Genomic DNA, 18488 nt, shown 5'->3' with positions numbered 1-18488 from the left:
GTCCTACTGGATTACAGCCATCTGGCCTCCAGAACTGGGGTAGAATACATGTCTGCTGTTTTAAGCCACTAAGTTGGTGGTAATTTGTTAACAGCAGCCACAGGAAACAAATACACAGGTGACAGTAGGTGAGGGTCCAGACCTGCAGGGGCCCACATCGCCACTCAGATCTGACCCTGGAAAGACAGAAAGAGGGGCATCCTTCCGTTCTGGCTGTGCAGTCCTTTCCCCCAACTCTTCACCAGACTCCCGCATCTCCATCTTGCAGCATTCTCTCTGTTCAACTATTTATTGAGAAGTTGTTGTGCACTAAGCACTGCCAAGTATGGAGGAGCAGCTGATAAAAGAATCCTTGGGAACTGAAAATAGAGTGTTTGGGGTTGAGATCAGCTTGCACTAGAAACTGGGCTTGGGGAGTATTCCACCTTAGTCCCTCAAGCCTTGCTTAACTGGGCTTTGGAGGGGAAGGTGGCTTCCCCCATTCCTGCCTACACTGATGAGGCAGGCCTCATAGTTCCCACCATCATGACACAGACTAGCAATACCTGAGGGCCCTGAGTTCTCCATTAGCTCACCATTGATCTTTTCTGATCATATAAAAAACTCTCATAAAAAAGCTGGGTTTTCCCCAAACTGCGTCAAAACATGAATTATAGTGAGGGGGATTACCAAGGTATAAATTCAGGTACCAGTAGATACTTCCTTTTATTTTTTCTTTACAAACAGGTCAGTGGTACGATCATAGCTCACCTCAAACTGCTGGACTCAAGTGATCCTCCTACTTCAGCTTCCCAAGTAGCTGGGACTACAAGGGCATGCCACCAAGCCTGGCTAATTTTATGAAGACATTTTGTAGGGATGATGTATTAGTCCATCATCACACGAGTATAAAGAAAGACTGAGATTGGATAATTTATAAAGGAAAGAGGTTCAATTGACCCATAGTTCTGCAATGCTGGGGAGGCCTCAATAAACTTACAATCATGGCAGAAGACAAAGGAGAAGCAGGCACCTTCTTCACAGGTCGGCAGGATGGAGTGAGTGCAGACAGGGAAATGCCGGATGTTTATAGAACCATCAGATCAGATCTCGTGGACTCACGCACTATCACGACAACAGCATGGGAGAAACCGCCCCTGTGATCCAATTACCTGCACCTGGTCCTGCCCTTGACACATGGGGATTATGAGGATTATAATTCAAGAGGAGATTTGGATGGGGATGCAGAGCCGAACCGTATCAGAGGGTGTCTTGCTATGTTGGCCAGTCTGGTCTTGAACTCCTAGGCTCAAGCAATCCTCCCACCTCAGCCCCGTAAAGTGCTGGAATTACAGATGGTAGCCACTGTTGCAGGCCTCCAGCAGATATTTCTATAGCATTCCTCCAGGAATGAGTAGGTTGGAAATGAAGAGATTCTGGAACTTCTGTGTTTTCCTTCCAACAATTCTGGGACTCACGTTCAGTCTCCTGGGATAGGGGAAACTGACTTAAAGTGATTTTCAAAGGGCATTCCTGTTGAAAGAGCGAATCTCTGGATCTTAACGTCCATTTTTGACCCAACACATACTGTGACCCAAAGGTCCTGACACTTGCCAATTTTAAAATGATGAAATTAAGTTTGGGCATTGTGATCTCTTGGATGGGACTTGAGTCTAGCTTTCAGCTTACTAGTTGGGTGACTATGGGCAAGTCACCTAATTTCTCTGAGCTTCAAAGGTCAAACTTCTCTGAGGTCAAAATGTGTGATTCTCTGAACCTATCACAGTGGACAAGGAGATGAAAAGTTCTCATTGATCAGACTTGAGTCCCTTTTGATGGCGTTTGTTGCGGTGTGATTGGCAGCATGACCATTAATACATAGAATGGATGTGGTATGAATGCTCCCTCATCCCAATAGTCATTTAAAGAAAACATGTTCAACAGCCATTACATTATAATTCTTGTTGCCATAGGATGAAAAGAGGGAAATTTTAATAATGATTATATTTTCAATGAACAATTTGTGAATAATGGCATCACTCTAATAGAAACTATTACTGCTACCATTATGATTTGAATATACATACACACACACAACATACACACACATTTGTGTACGCTGCATATCATGGAGGAAAGCCAGTCCTGGTATAAATTACACAACTTAAAAATAATAATGGAATTATAATTTCATTTTCATATCATTTTCATTTAAAATTTTTAATGGACTATCTTTTAGAGGTTTTAAGTTTACAGAAAATCTAGGTAGATGGGCAGGCACGGTGGCTCACACCTGTAATCCCAGCACTTTGGGAGGCCGAGGCGGGTGTATCACCTGAAGTCAGGAGTTTGAGACCACCCTGGCCAACATGGAGAAAACCCCGTCTCTACTAAAAATACAAAAAAATTAGCCAGGCGTGGTGGTGGGCCTCTGTAATCCCAGCTACTTGAGAGGCTGAGACAGAAGAATCACTTGAACCCGGGAGGCAGAGTTTGCAGTGAGCTGAAATTGTGCCACTGCACTTTAACTGGGCAACAGAGTGAGACTCTGTCTCAAAAACAAACAAAAAAAAGAAAAATCTAGGTAGACAACACAGAAAATTCCCATTAACCCCTGTATTAGTCTACTAGGACTTCCATAACAAAATGCTACAGGCTAGGCAGCTCAAACAACAGAAGTGTGTTTTCTCACAGTTCTGGAGGCCAGAAGACCAAGGTGCCCACATGTTTGGTTCCTAATGATGCCTATTTACCTGACTTGCAGACAGCCACCTTCTCCCTGTGTCCTCACATAGCCGTTCCTCTGTGCACTTGGAGGCGAGAGGAAGTGCACAGAGGAATCCCCTCCCAAAGCGCTGGGATTACAGGTGTGAGCCACTGTGCCTGGCCATCTACCTAGATTTTCTGTAAACTTAAAAACTCTAAAAGATAGTCCATTAAAAATTTTAATTGAGAATGCTATTAAAATGAAATTATAATTCCATTATTATTTTTAAGCAAGCTCTGGTGTGTAGTCCTCTACCTAGAAGACCCCAGTCCTATTGGATTAGGGCCTCAGCCTTACAATCTCCTTTGACCTTCATGAGGGTGGAGCCCTCCAGAGACACTGTCTTCTCTGCTCTGTCACCTCCAGAGAAGCTGCCATTCATTGAGCTGCACTCACACATGAGGGTACAGACTGTGAAAAAGGAATTGGCAACACTGAAACCTCTAGAACAAAGGCTGTCACTAAGGTATGAGCTGTAAGCATCCTTGGGGAAGAAGGGCATGAGTAGGCAGGGGCATTTTTATATCTTTAGGGGATAGGCAAAGGGAACACCAAATCAGAGGTCTAGCACAAGAGATAAAAAAACTTTTTTGTCCTTGCATTTCCTCTGAGCCCACAAACATGCATGTGTCTCGGTGGCTGCCACGCTCTGGCTGAGGGGAGCAAGCTATGCCATTTTCTCTGCAGGCCTTTGGGAAAGAGTGAAAACTCCAAGAGTGGGAAGGTAAGAAAAGATCCTTTTTGATACCAGGCATCTGGGAAGATCTGTCCTTGTGCTGGGTACAGGGCTTCTATCAGGTAACTGAAGGACACCTGGGTGCTGTTCTTCAGGAAGGAAGCCAGCAAGCAAACTTTCATATGACTGAAGAAGTTGCTGATGTGTGCCTGTAGTCCCAGCCACTCAAGAGGCTGGGGCAGAAGGATTGCTTGAGGCCAGGAGTTTGGGGCTACGGCACACTGTGATCACACCTGTGAAGAGCCACTGCACTCCAACTTGGGCAACATAGTGAGACCCTGTCTCCATAAAGAAAAAAAAAATTGTTTGCTTGCTTGTGCTTTCAGATTATAGAAAGGTAGCAGAGTGGATCGGGATGTCTGAATGTAAAGCAAGCAAATGCCTTGGAAAAATATGTTGATTGAAATTGCATTAAATGTATATATCAATTTGAGAAGAATTTTCAAGTTTTATCATTTTTATGTAACTGAATTGCATTTTTATTAGGATTATTCCTAGTAATGCTAGTAATTTTCATTGCTAGTATAGCTGGGATCATTTTCCTGTTGCATTTATAATTTTTTTCTGGTGCTTAGGAAAGCAATTAAAAGAATAAACTGAGAAATATTATGCAGATACATCTCTAAAATAACCAAAATATAAAAGGAGAAACAATATTATATCATTTATGTAAGTTAAAAGTAAACACACAAAAATATATATTGTTTATGGATATATATATATATATAATGTGAAAGTACAGGGGGAAATTGTTTGGAATGATACATACCAAATCGGTTTCAGTGGTTGTTTCTGGATATGGGGATAAATTGTGTAGTTAAAGGGAACATTAGCTTAATCTCTATTGCATTATAAAGAAAAAAAGGAAAGAGGGATGGAAGAAAGGAAGAGAGAGAAGGAGGGAGGGAGAAAAAAAGAAGGAAGGAAGGGAAAAAAAAAGAACCCACAGCATTGTGACAGTATGTTAGCAGCTGCTAATTCTAGGTGATGGAACTGTAGGTATTTACATTTTCTTTGTAAGTTTTGGCTTTTCTCATCTCAGCTAACTCTCCTGTACTAACTTGGGTTTACATAACAAAATACAATAGAAACAACAGAAAATGTTGTTTAACATACTTCTAGAGGCTGGAAGTCCCAAGACCAAGATGCCAAAGCGGTTGGTTTCTGGTGAGGCTTCTCTACCTGGCTTGCTGATTTCAGCCTTCTTATTGTGTCCTCACATGGTCTTTTTTCTGTGCACAAGGAGAGAGAAATTTCTTGTGTCTCTTTCTCTTCTATTAAGGACACTAGTTCTAACAGATCAGAGCCCTGCCTTTTTTGTTTTTGTTTCTGTTTTATTTTTTTTAAGACAGTCTCCCTCTGTCACCCAGGCTGGAGTACAGTGGCATGACCTCGGCTCCCTGCAACCTCTGCTTTCTGGGTTCAAGCAATTCTCATGCCTCAGCCTCCTGTGGTAGCTGGGATTACAGCTGTGTGCTACCATGTCTGGCTAATTTTTATAATTTTAGTAGAGACAGGGTTTTGCCATGTTGGCCAAGCTTGTCTCAAACTCCTGGCCTCAAGTGATTCACCTACCTCAGCCTCCCAAAGTGCCAGGATTACAGGCGTAAGTCACTGCAACATCGAGGGCCCTGCCTTAATAACTTCATTTACCTTTTTTTTTTTTTTTAATAAAGAATCAACTCAAATGGATTAAAGACTTTTTTTAAAAAAAAAAAAAAAGGAAGAAAGAGAGAAAGAAAAAAAAGAAAAAAAAAGAAGAAGGAAGAAAAGGAAGAGAAAGAGGGAGAGAGAACGGGAATATTGCTTTATTGCCCAGGCTAGAATGCAATCCAAAAATGGGAATTGAAAACCTCTTTTATGCCAATAATTGTGCTTAACAATGGAGACAGGAAGGAATAGGGAAGAAAATAACAAGCAGCCAACCAATATTTCATTTAAACCTAGGAAATGCTATGCAATTATTGAGGAGTGATATACTTGCAATTATGTAGTCACTTTTGGAATAGGAGTGATATGGTACTGATAAGAATGTATGTTTTGTGTATTTGAAGTGGAGAGTTCTATAAATGTTTATTAAGTTTACTTGTTCTAGGTCTGAATTCAAGTCCTGGATATCCTTGTTAATTTTCTATCTCATTAATCAGTCTAATATTGACAATGTGATGTTACAGTCTCCCACTATTATTGTGTGGGAGGCTAAGTCTCTTTATAAGTCATTAAGAACTTGTCTTATGTATCTGGGTGCTCCTGTATTGGGTGCGTGTATATATAGGATCGTTAGCTCTTCTTGTTGCATTGATCCTTTTACCGTTATGTAATGTCCTTCTTTGCCTCTTTTGATCTTTGTTGCTTTAAGGTCTATTTTATCAGAGGTGAGAATTGCAACTCCTGCTTTTTATTTATTTATTTATGTTTGTTCTCTGTTTGGTTGGTAAATCTTCCTCTGTCCCTTTGAGTCTTTGTGTATCGTTGCACGTGAGATGGGTCTGGATACAGCGTACCGATGGGTTTTGGCTTTTTATCCAGTTAATAATATATATGAGTTTAATACTGCCATTTGATGCTAGTCGGATATATTTTTGGAAAGGCTGATACTGGTTGTTCATTTATATGTGTAGTGCTTCTTTCAGAAGCTTCTGCAAAGCAGGTCTGGTGATGGTAAAATCTCTAAGTACTTGCTTGTTTGCAAAAGATTTTATTTTTCCTTCGCTTTTGAAGCTCAGTTTGGCTGGATATGAAATTCTGGGTTGAAAGTTCTTTTCTTTAAGGATGTTGAATATTGGCCCCCACTCTTTTCTGGCTTGTAGGGTTTCTGCTGAGAGATCTGCTGTAAGTCTGATAGGCTTCCCTTTGTGGGTAACCTGACCTTTCTCTCTAGCTGCTCTTAGTATTTTCTCCTTCATTTCAACCCTAGTGAATAGGACGATTATGTGCCTTGGGGTTGGTTTTCTTGAGGAATATCTTTGTAGTATTTTCTGTATTACCTGGAGTTGAATATTGTCCTGTCTCACTAGGTTGGGAAAGTTTTCCTGAATAATCTCCTGAAGAGTATTTTCCAACTTGGATTCATTCTCTTCGTCACATTCAGGTACACCTATCAAACGTAGATTAGGTCTTTTCACATAGTCCCATATTTCCTGGAGACTTTGCTCATTCCTTCTTATCCTTTTTTCTCCAATCTTGTCTTCTCATTTCATTTCACTGAGCTGGTCCTCGACTTCTGATATCCTTTCTTCTGCTTGATCAATTCGACTGTTTAAATGTATGCATACTTTTTAAAAGACAGTCTCAGTCTGTCAGCCAGGCTGGAGTGCAGTGGTGTGATCTCGGCTCACCCCAACCTCCGCCTCTTGGGTTCAAGCAATTCTCCTGCCTCAGCCTCCTGAGGAGCTGGGATTACAGGCACCTGCCACCACATCTGGCTAATTTTTATTATTTATTTATTTACTTTTAAGACAGAGTTTCGCTCTTGTTGCCCAGGTTGGAATGCAATGACGCAACCTCGGCTTACTGCAACCGCTGCCTCCCTGGTTGAAGTGATTCTCCTGCCTCAGTCTCCCAAGTATATGGGATTACAGGCACCCACCACTATGCCCAGCTAATTTTATTTTTTTATTTTTAATAGAGACAGGGTTTCACCATGTTGGTCAGGCTGGTCTCAAACTCCTGACCTCAGGTGATCCACCCACCTCAGCTTCCCAAAGTGCTGAGATTATAGGCATCGGCCACCATGCCCGGCCTATCATTTAACCTGAATACCTCTTTAAAAGCCCTATCTCCAAATAGTCACACTCACACTGGGGGTTCAGCACTTGCGAATGTGTGAATTTGGGGAGAACACAATTTAGTTCATAACATCCCCCTAATTTTTTAAAAATAAAAATGTTTTTAAGAAGTGAATGTCTTTTATGTTTCTCTGTGACCAGGTCCCGCTGACTAGATGGATTATACACTTGACCCCAGTGTGACAACAATGACCGACTACTACTACTACCCTGAAAGCCTCTCAAGCCCCTGTGATGGGGAACTTATCCAGAGAAACGGCAAGGTGCTTCTTGCTGTCTTTTATTGCCTCCTGTTTATATTCAGTCTTCTGGGAAACAGCCTGGTTATCCTGGTCCTCGTGGTGTGCAAGAAGCTGAGGAGTATCACAGATGTGTATCTCTTAAACCTGGCCCTCTCTGACCTGCTTTTTGTCTTCTCCTTCCCCTTTCAGACCTATTATCAGCTGGGTGAGTGGGTGTTTGGGACTGTAATGTGCAAAGTGGTGTCTGGCTTTTATTACACTGGCTTCTTCAGCAGCATGTTTTTCATCACCCTCATGAGTGTGGACAGATACCTGGCCATTGTCCACGCCGTGTATGCCATAAAAGTGAGGACGATCAGGATGGGCACAGTCCTGAGCCTGGCAGTATGGCTAACCTCCATTATGGCTACCATCCCACTGCTAGTGTTTTACCAAGTGGCCTCTGAAGATGGTGTTCTACAGTGCGATTCATCTTACAATCAACAGACTCTGAAGTGGAAGATATTCACCAACTTTGAAATGAACATCTTAGGCTTGTTGATACCATTCACTGTCTTTATGTTCTGCTACATTAAAATTCTGCACCAGCTGAAGAGGTGTCAAAACTACAACAAGACCAAGGCCACCAGGCTGGTGCTCATTGTGGTCATTGCATCTTTACTTTTCTGGGTCCCATTCAACACGGTTCTTTTCCTCACTTCCCTGCACAGCATGCGCCTCTTGGGTGGATGTGTCATGAGCCAGCAGCTGATTTATGCCACCCATGTCACAGAAATCATTTCCTTTACTCACTGCTGCGTGAACCCTGTTATCTATGCTTTCATGGGAGAGAAGTTCAAGAAACACCTCTCAGAAGTATTTCAGAAAAGTTGCAGCCATATCTTCCTCCACCTAGGAAGACAGACACCCAGGGAGATCTGTGAAAGGTCATCATCCTGCCAGCAGCATTCCTCCAGCATAGACTACATTTTGTAAGGATCAGTGAAGACTAAATATAAAAACATTTTCTTGAATGGCATGCTAGTAGCAGTGAGCAGAGGTGTGGGTGTGAAAGGTTTCCAAAAAAAAGTGCAGCATGAAGGATGCCATATATATTGTCACCAACACTTGGAACACAACGACTAAAGACATAGTTGTGCATGCCCTGCACAACCTCAAGCCTGTGATTGTGTTTATTGATGATGCTGAACAAGTGGTAACTTTGAAGAATTCTGTATGACAAGCAAAAAAAAAAAAAAAGTCTGACCCCCTTACGTATGCAAAAGTATACCCCCAGAGCCTGTCAGTAGGCTGGAAGAAGTGGATATTGAAGCTTTTGACATCAATGCTGAGGCTCCAGTTGTTCATGCATTGACTGATGGTGAAACAGCCGAAGTGGTTCTGCATCAAGGTGATTGAGATTACAGTGACCCCACTTCCTGATCCCTCACTGTGTCTGCTGTTTCTTCTCATGTAAGAAATTTAAAATAAAAATAAAATATATTGGTATGTAACTACAGAAAAAAATAAAAACTATATATTGGACAGTAACCTTTCAATCAAAACTCAGTATCGTAAGTAGAGACTGAAAGCTTACCGCTTTTGGTTGAACAGCTGATACTGGTATTCTGCTGATGCTACTGCTGCTTAGTTACCATGAACACATTGTTTTTTCACTATTAATGGTGTATCATATTTTTTACTATTAAGTACTTATGTGAGAGTAAGTGTAAGAAGATGATTGCTTATTAGTAGTATCAATGATTAACTTAATATCTGAGTCACTTTAATTCAGAATCATTTCAGCTATCTCAACATTAGTCAGTGAATGAATAACTGCAGCCTCATTATTTATGTCAAAAATCTCAATATCCACTTCTTTCAGCCTACTGCAGACACTGTAAATATATTTTTTGCATGTGTAAGGAGGTCAGGCTTTTTTTTGCTTGGCATACAGAATTCTTCAAAGTCACCATTTGTTCAACATCTTCTGTAGACACAACCACAGGGCAGAGGTTGTGCCAGGCATGCACAACTATCTCTTTAGTCATTGTGTTCCAAGTGTTGGCAACTACATATATGGCATACTTCAGATGAGTTCAGAGTTAGGAAAGATGATGGTGCCAAACAATCACAAATACTCTACATGGGTGGTTGAGGCAGTGACACCTTTGCTTTCTGATGATTCAACATAGACAGACTTTGTTGCATGCACAAAATTATTTAAAACTTTGGCTGGGCACAGTGGATCACCCCTGTAATCCCAGCACTTTAGGAGGCTGAGGTGGGCAAATCACTTGAGGTCAGGAGTTTGAGACCAACTTCACCAATATGGCGAAACCTCATCTCTACTAAAAATATAAAAATTAGACTTTCTGCCTGTGGACACCACCGAAAAAGTATCATTAAAATCTCTCTTCTCCCTGCCATCGTGTCTAAGTCAGAGTCTCCCAAAGAGCCTGAACAGCTGAGGAAGCTCTTCATTGGAGGGTTGAACTTTGAAACAACCGATGAGAGCCTGAGGAGCCATTCTGAGCAATGGGGAACACTCAAGGACGTGTGGTAATGAGAGATCCAAACACCAAGCACTCCAGGGGCTTTGGGTTCATCACATATGCCACTATGGAGGAGGTGGATGCAGCCACGAATGCAAGGCCATACAAGGTGGATGCAAGAGTTGTGGAAACAAAGAGAGCTGTCTCAAGAGAAGATTCTCAAAGACCAGGTGTGAAAAAGATAGTTGTTGGTGGCATTAAATAAGACATGAAGAACATCACCTAAGAGATTAAGTATGGAAAAATTGAAGTGACTGAAGTCATGACTGAGAGAGGCAGTGGCAAGAAAAGGGGATTTGCCTTTGTAACCTTTGACAACCATGACTCCGTGGATAAGAGTGTCATTCAGAAATACCATACTGTGAATGGCCACAGCTGTGAAGGTAGGAAAGCCCTGTCAAAGCAAGAGATGGCGAGTGCTTCATCAGCCAAAGAGGTCGAAGTTGTTCTAGAAACTTTGATGGTGGTCATGGAGGTGGTTTTGGTGGGAATGACAACTTTGGTCATGGAGGAAACTTCAGTGGTCATGGTGGCTTTGGTGGCAGCTGTGGTGATGGTGGATATGGTGGCAGTGGGGATGGCTATGATGGATTTGGTAATGATGGAAGAAATTATGGAGGTGGTGGAAGCTACAATGTTTTTGGCAATTATAACAATCAGTCTTCAAATTTTGGACCATGCAGGGAGGAAACTTTGGAGGCAGAAGCTCTGGCCCCTGTGGTGGTGGAGGCCAATACTTTGCCCAACCACAAAACCAAGGCAGCTATGGCAGTTCCAGTAGCAGCAGTAGCTATGGCAGTGGCAGAAGATTTCAATTAGGAAACAAAGCTTAGCAGGAGAGGAGAGCCAGAGAAGTCACAGGGGAGCGACAGGTTACAACAGATTTGTGTACTCAGCCAAGCACAGTGGTGGTGGGGCCTAGCTGCTACAAAGAAGACATGTTTTAGACAAATATTTATGTATATGGGCAAAAAACTCGAGGACTGTATTTGTGACTAATTGTATAACAGGTTATTTTAGTTTCTGTCCTGTGGAAAGTGTAAAGCATTCCAACAAATGGTTTTAATGTAGGTTTTTTTTTTTTGCACCCATGCTGTTGATTGCTAAATGTAATAGTCTGATCATGATACTGAATAAATTAAATGTCTTTTTTTTTAATGTGCCGTGTAAAGTTAGTCTACTCTGAAGCCATTTTGGTAAATTTCCTCAACAGTGTGAAGGTAGAATTCTTTCAGGGTGATGCCAGATTCTATTTGGAATTTATATACAACCTGCTTGGGTGAAGAACCAATTGTCTTTAGAAACCTTGGTGTCGTTGAACTGATAGTTACCGCTGTGACCTGAAGTTCGCCATTAAAAGGGATTACCCAAGCAAAATCATGGAATTATTGGTTATAAAAATGCAATTCTATACAATGTATCTAAATTGAATAATGGTACCAGATAAAATTATAGATGGGAATGAAGCTTGTGTATCATCCGTTATCATGTGTAATCAATAAATGATTTAATTCTCTTGAAAAAATACAAATACAAATACAAAAATTAGCCAGGTGTGGTGGCTTGTGCCTGCAGTCCCACCTACTTGGAAGACTGAGGCAGGAGAATCACTTGAACCCAGGAGGCAGAGGTTGCAGTGAGCAGAGATAATGCCCCTGTTCTCCAGCCTGGGCAACAGAATGAAACTCTGTCTCAAAAAATAAATAAATAAAATAAAATTCATAAAACTACTGTGATTGTTAATACTGTCAACTTGATTGGATTGAAGGATACAAAGTATTGATCCTGGCTATGTCTGTGAGGGTGCTGCCAAAGGAGATTAACATTTGAGTCAGTGGGCTGGGAAAGGCAGACCCACCCTTAACCTGGTTGGGCACCATCTAACTAGCATGGCCAGAATAAAAGACAGGTAGAAGAAAGTGAAAAGAGAGTCTGGCCTAGACTCCCAGTCTACATTTTTCTTCCATGCTGGATGCTTCCTCCTCTTGAATATTGGACTCCAAGTTCTTCAGTTTTGGAACTCAGACTGGCTATCCTTGCTCCTCAGCCTGCAGAAGGCCTATTGTGGGACTTGTGATTATGTGAGTTAATACTTAATAAATTCCATATATGTGTGTGTGTATATATATATAAAGAATATGTATATATATTTCATTAGCTCTGTCCCTCTAGAGAACCCTAACTAATACAAATTTTGGTTCCAGGAGTGGTTCTAGAGGAACAGAATATTAAGGATGGAGTTCTTGCATTGGTTTGGGGATTTCTAGAGTTGATTGCTTAATATGATTAGATCCCCAAAACTCTAAGGACTCTACTTCTATAGTATGAAGAACACTGATAGTCCTTGGTGTGAATTGTTTAAAGAGTTATGCAAAAATAAATGCATTTGACACTCCAAATTCATTACTCAAAATCGGCAAAGAGTTTAGTGACTCTATACATAATACCTTAGACCATATGTGGAGAACCAAGGAACATAATGAAGCTGGTTGGTTGCTCCTAAGTTCAGTGAGCAAAGTGATGATAGAAAATGATGAATTCAGGGATTCTGTCTCCCAGCTTCAGAAGCAGATTCTGAGCCTCAAATCTGCTAAGATTGCCCTGAGTGATAGTCTTATCTACTGCAGAGAAAGTGCTGAAATTGTGGGAAAGCAGACACAAGCTCTTATCATGTGAGTGCCTGACCTGCAATGAAAGGTGCATGCACAGCCTTGCCAGGTGTCTACTGTTAAAGTGAGGGCATTAATTGGAAAAGAATGGGATGCTGCAACTTAGAATGGGACATGTGGGAGGACGCCGATGAAGCTGAAGACACTGAGTTTGTAAACTCTGATGAACCTGTTTTGCCAGAAGACACAGCTTCTCCATCCCTAGTAGCAGCAACATCCCTTCCCTGACCCAAGCCGCCATGAGCCTTTCCACCTTTGTCTAAGGAGATAAACTGTGTGCTGCCTGAGGCAACAGTCATGGCCTCCTTTGAGTCAGTTGCCAGGAAAAATAATGTTGATTCTCCTCAGGAATCACCCCCAACCCCCTAGACCTATAACTAGACTGAAGTCTTGGCGGGTCCCTAGAGGTGAGGTTGAGAGTGTGACCCATGAGGAGGTGCAGTACACTCAAAAAGAACTGCTTGAGTTTTCTAATGTATATAAACAGCAATCTGGAGAATAGGCATGGAAATGGAAATCAAGGGTGTGGAACAATGCTGGAAAGAACATAGAGTTGGATCAGGCTGACTTTATTGACTTGGGCCAACTAAATAGGGACTCTGAATTTAATGTTGCAGCTCAGGGAGTTAAAAAAGCTTCTAATAGTTTATCTGCTTGGCTAGCTGAAATATGGATTAAAAGACGGCCCACTGCCAGCAAGCTGGAAATGCCTGATCTCCCTTGGTTTAATGCAGAGGAAGGGATCCAAAGGCTTAGGAAGATTGAGATGGTGGAGTGGGTGAGTCACTTTAGACCTACTCATCCCAGCTGGGAGGGTCCAGGAGATAATACCCTTAACCAATGTCTTTTAACCTTGGTAGAACAAAATGAAGAATGTCAGACTAGCCTTTCTACTGTGGAAAGAGAAAAAGCTAGACAAAAACTTAAAATACATGTGTATCCAATTACTTGAAAGTTAATGGATAATTATGAGATCTTGGAAAAGACAGAAATCCAGTATTTGGGTCTGTTTTTCCCCTGAAGATATTGCCAGTTTCAGATAAAGCTTCTGCAAGCCTGAGAATCTCAGTAGGATTTTTAACTGACTCACAGGGTAGGAGATTAAAGTTGGACCTTAGTACTTTCCAAAAGTGGATGCTGGCAAATCTCTTCTGTCTTAGGTTGGGACCCTTAGAGCTATACCTTAAGATTAGTGTAAATCAGAAATAGGGCAGCTTTTGGAGGAACTGGCACCTAACTTCCAGTTTTCTCAATCCTTAGAAATGGATTTGAGGCAATCTCAGGTTGCTATCATTCCCCCAGGAACCAGACAGAATCAAACATTAATCCCCTCTAGAGGAAGATAACACCATTCTATACCTCAATCATTACTACAGTTTTCTAATTATTTTTGAAAATTTCTATTATGTTTTTGGCACACGATAAAAATAGCCAGGCACATGAAGAGACAGGACACCATAAACAAGAAAGACTAGAAGCGAAAAACAGTAGAGGCAGAACTACAGGAGCAACAGATACAAATGGGCAAAATTAAAATTTAAAAACAACTATGCTAAGGAGGAATGAACTGGCCCAGGTTGGAAATGAAGGAGGTCAAAGGTCTCATGCTCAGTAGTTGGATCACACCTGTGAATAGCCACTCATCACACTCTAGCCGAGGCAACATAGCAAGCTCTTATCTCAAAAACCAACCAACAAACAAAAACCCCCCAAAAACAAAACAAAATAAGTAACTATGCTTTCTATGTTTACCTAGATAAAGAAAAACCTTGGTCAGGCACAGTGGCTCACTCCTGTAATCCCAGCAATTTGGGAGGCCAAGGCAGAGGATCACCTGACATCAGGAGTTTCAGACCAGCCTGGCCAATATGGTGAAACCGCATCTCAACTAAAAATTTAAAAATTAACTGGGCATGGTGGCATGCGCCTGTAATCCCAGCTACTCAGGAGGCTGAGACAGGAGAATCACTTGAATCCAAATGGTAGAGGCTGCAGTGAGCCAAGATCGCACCACTGCACTCTAGCCTGGGCGACAGAGCAAGACTCCAACCCCCTCCTCCCTCAAAAAAAGAAAAGAAAAAGGAAAATCTTGATAATTTTGGCAGAGAACTGGAAATCATAATTTTTTTAAAAGCACATATTTGAAAGGCACTAAATAGAAAAATCTCAAACTAAAAAATAAAATGATTAAAATTAACAACTCTGTGGATGAGATTTTCCATAGAGTGGGCATAGCCAGATAATCAGTGAACTGGATGACAGGCAAGAAGAAAATATCATGAATAAAGCATGGAGGGACAAAAGAAGAAAAATAAAAATAGAATGGAGAGGATAAGAGGCACACAACATAAGATGATAGAGTCTAACATATGTCTTTAAGAGCTTCAAAAGGAGAATAGAGAAAGAATGAAGCAGAATCAATATTAGGAAATCTTATGACTGAGAATGTTCCTACACTGAGGAAAGACATCAAGAGACAAATTCAAGAAGTCCTACAATCCCAAGCAGAATTTTAAAAGCCCGACAATAGGCATACCAAAAACTGGTGGAAAACAAATGTTTTTCAGATTAAGAAAGTAAAATTTTAAAGCCAGATTTTAAAAAAGACACTGTTTTCAAACAAGCAGCAATTAATGGGAATCAGACTTCTCAATAAAAATAGTAAAAGCCAGTTTTAAAGAACAAAAAGAAAATTACTGCCAAACTAGAATTTCACATCCAGTGAAGATATTCTTCAAGAATAATGGTGACATAAAACATTTCAGAATTTGCCGGGCTCAGTGGCTCACACCTGTAATCCCAGCACTTTGGGAGGCCAAGGTGGATAGATCACGAGGTCAAGAGATCAAGACCATCCTGGCCAACATGGTGAAACCCACGTCTCTACTAAAAATACAAAAATTAGCTGGACGTGGTGGCATGCGCCTGTAGTCCCAGCTACTCGGAAGGCTGAGGCAGAAGAATTGCTTGAACCCAGGAGGCGGAGGTTATAGTGAGCTGAGATCCCACGACTGCACTCCAGCCTGGCGCCTGGCGACAGGGCAAGACTCTCTCTCAAAAAAAAAAATTCAGAATTTATTTTTTAAATGCAAAGTATCAAGTAGAGACAAGACATAAAAATGTAAATAAAGCTTTCAAATAATAAAAAATCTTAATGACTTTAGAACAAGGAAATAAGATGTCATAAATGAGATCCCAAAACACAAACCGTAAGTGAAATTTGGCCACACCCTGTCTTTTGGTTAATAGCAGTTAACCAAATAAGTTAATGACTTCTGTTAACCAAAAGACAGAGTGGTAGATGCTATGATGTTCAGAAATAAAGAATGTATTACTCCAGCTGCTGGGAGAGCCACCAGCAGGCATTGCTGAGCTCTCAGTCCCTTTGGGGATTGCCTCACTTGCCTCCTTTACAGGGTGGCCTGCATCCCATAACCAATGGAAGGTATAAAGTCCCAGCTCCTCATTGCAACTTGGAATTGCTTCCAAGGATAGAGTCTGCTGAAGTTTCTGTTGAGACTACAGTGCAGCTCTCCCTCTGCTCAATCCTGCTTTCTTCCTTTCCCTTTCTTTCCCAGGTGTTGATTGCAAAAGCACTTTAAAATAAACTTCCTGCTCACTAGTCTCCATCTCAGAATCTGTTTCTTTGGATATCCAACCTGTCACAGACAAAAGTAGACAAGCAGACGCAGATCTTGGAATGGGAGAAGTGAGAGAGAGAGAGAGAGAGGAGAGAGAAAGGAGGGAGGGAGAGTCAGGGGGAGGGGGAGAGAGAGAGAGAGTAGAAAACAGGAGGGGGATTGATTTGTAGTCAAGAGTCATTTGTTCTTGATTATAGCATTCAACCTGCAAATTACATTCACTTCTTGGTAACAAAGAGGCAACTTGCCTTTTCTCTGAGCCATTTCACTCAGATGGAATTATTCCTGCGCAATCCTTATCTATATATCTGCCAGCAATTGTCCCCTTCTGTTTCCCATAATACTATGTAAACTCTCTCTTAACAAGAATAACTGAAGAATGTCTTTAGTTCAGTTGTATAGCCATATATAATAAAGAACCTCTGGCTTTTCAACGGATTTGATATATTCTGAAAAACAGATTAAGATCTCACATTACATAACTTGTCTTTGATGATCCCAAAGGCATTTGAGAATCTAATCCGGCAGTGTCTCATGGTTACTGATTTTCTCTAGACAGTATTAAAATTTATAGGTTTGTTAAGTCTGTCCTAACCCAGGGTGTTCATTCTGAAATTAATTTATTTGAATAAAGTTTTGACACATTTTCTCCCTATTCCATTCTGTAGTCTCCAAATCAGCAATACAGGAAGATTCCTTTTGCTCATCCACAGTTTCTGAACTGTCAGCAATAAAAATGTATTACTTTTTAAAAGAAGGTTATAAAATTCTCACAAAAAAATTAAAAGTAAAATATAGGGTGTTTAGCAGGAGCTTTAAGATATCAGTTCCCCTTGACCCCCTGTGGATGTTGTGCATGCCGTGGGCATTCATTACAATCGCAGAAACTCATGTTTTGGAAACCCAATCTTTTAAAGGAACTGCTAGCAAACCTGACCAATCTTTGCCCTGGAGGGAGACCTTATTTTTATGACAGCAGGGAAATCTATCCTCACTCCAAAAAGGGACAGTATCTTACAAGATATTTTGCTGTACAAAGAGCTCAGAATGTTTGGTCCAGAACAAAAGCTGTCTATGCCTTTGCTCAGATGGGTACAAATATTAGAGACTCATTGAGACTTGATTCCCAGGAGGCATGCATGTCTAAACTAAATAAAGACCTTCTACATACCGATATGAAAATGAGAGATAATCAGTGGAAGGATTGGCAGGGAATATCAGCACACAATTTTTGAAAGAGGATGTCTAAATGGTCAAAAAGTGAATGAATATATGCTCAACTTCACTAATAACCAGGGAAATATACATTAAAGTCATGATAAAATATCACTATAAACCTACCAGAATGGCTAAAATTTAAAAGACTGACAATATTAAGTGTTGGAAAGGATATAAAAGAAGGGAACACTTACACACTGCTGGTGAGACTATAAAATGATCCAACCACTTTGGAAAACTATTTGGCATTATCTACAAAAGTTGAAGATACATATCACCTATGACCTACAAATTCCAATCTTAGGTATAAATCCAATGAAAATGCATGCATGTGTGCACCAAGAATGCTTATAGGAACATGATTCATAACAGCTCTTTTATGGGTTGAATTGTACCCCCCGCAAAAAAAAGAAAATATGATGAAGTCTTACTCCCTGATATTTCAGAATATGATCTTATTTGGAAATAGGATCTTTGCAAATCTAAACAAGTTAAGATGAGGCCATTAGGGTAGACCCTAGTCCAATATGACTAGTGTTCTTACAAAAGGTGAAAATGTGGACACAGGCACACACAAGGGAAGAGGATGTAAAGACACACAGGCAGAATACATGTAACAAGGATGGCAGAGATTTGAGTTATGCAGTTGCCCGCAAAAGAACACCAAGCATTGCCAGCAAACCACCAGAAACTAGGAAGAGTCAAGGAAGGATTCCGCTACAGGCTTCAGAAGCAGCGCAGTCTTGCTAATACCTTGATTTCAGACTTCAACCCTCTAGAACTTTGAAACAATACATTTCCATTGTTCTAAGTCACCTGATATGTAGCACTTTGTTTCAGCAGCCATAGGAAACAAATGTAAGCCCCAAACTGGAAATAATATCTATCAATATCCCATCAATAGTAGGAATGCC

General features: G+C 40.9%; 1 protein-coding gene and 1 pseudogene across 2 annotated transcripts; both read left to right on the top strand.

Annotated features, from left to right (window-relative positions):
- Positions 1–3086: 3086 nt before the first annotated feature.
- Positions 3087–9797, top strand: CCR8 (C-C motif chemokine receptor 8). 2 transcript variants are annotated; one of them, XM_064360122.1, is made up of 3 exons: positions 3087–3470; positions 6500–6573; positions 7412–9797. In XM_064360122.1, the coding sequence occupies exon 3, from the start codon at positions 7426–7428 to the stop codon at positions 8485–8487; it is 1062 nt and encodes a 353-aa protein (XP_064216192.1). In that variant the 5' UTR covers positions 3087–3470; positions 6500–6573; positions 7412–7425; the 3' UTR covers positions 8488–9797. The 2 variants fall into 2 exon arrangements, with proteins under 2 accessions (XP_064216192.1, XP_064216193.1); XM_064360123.1 differs by lacking the exon at positions 3087–3470 and having other exon boundaries at positions 6485–6573.
- Positions 8588–11607, top strand: LOC135268158 (heterogeneous nuclear ribonucleoprotein A1-like 3; annotated as a pseudogene).
- Positions 11608–18488: the final 6881 nt, after the last annotated feature.

Source organism: Aotus nancymaae, unplaced genomic scaffold (genome assembly GCF_030222135.1).
Source record: "Aotus nancymaae isolate 86718 unplaced genomic scaffold, 86718_ANA_hifiasm-v0.15.2.pri h1tg000038l, whole genome shotgun sequence".
NCBI classification, from domain to species: domain Eukaryota; kingdom Metazoa; phylum Chordata; class Mammalia; order Primates; family Aotidae; genus Aotus; species Aotus nancymaae.
This window is presented reverse-complemented; position numbering and strand designations above follow the sequence as displayed.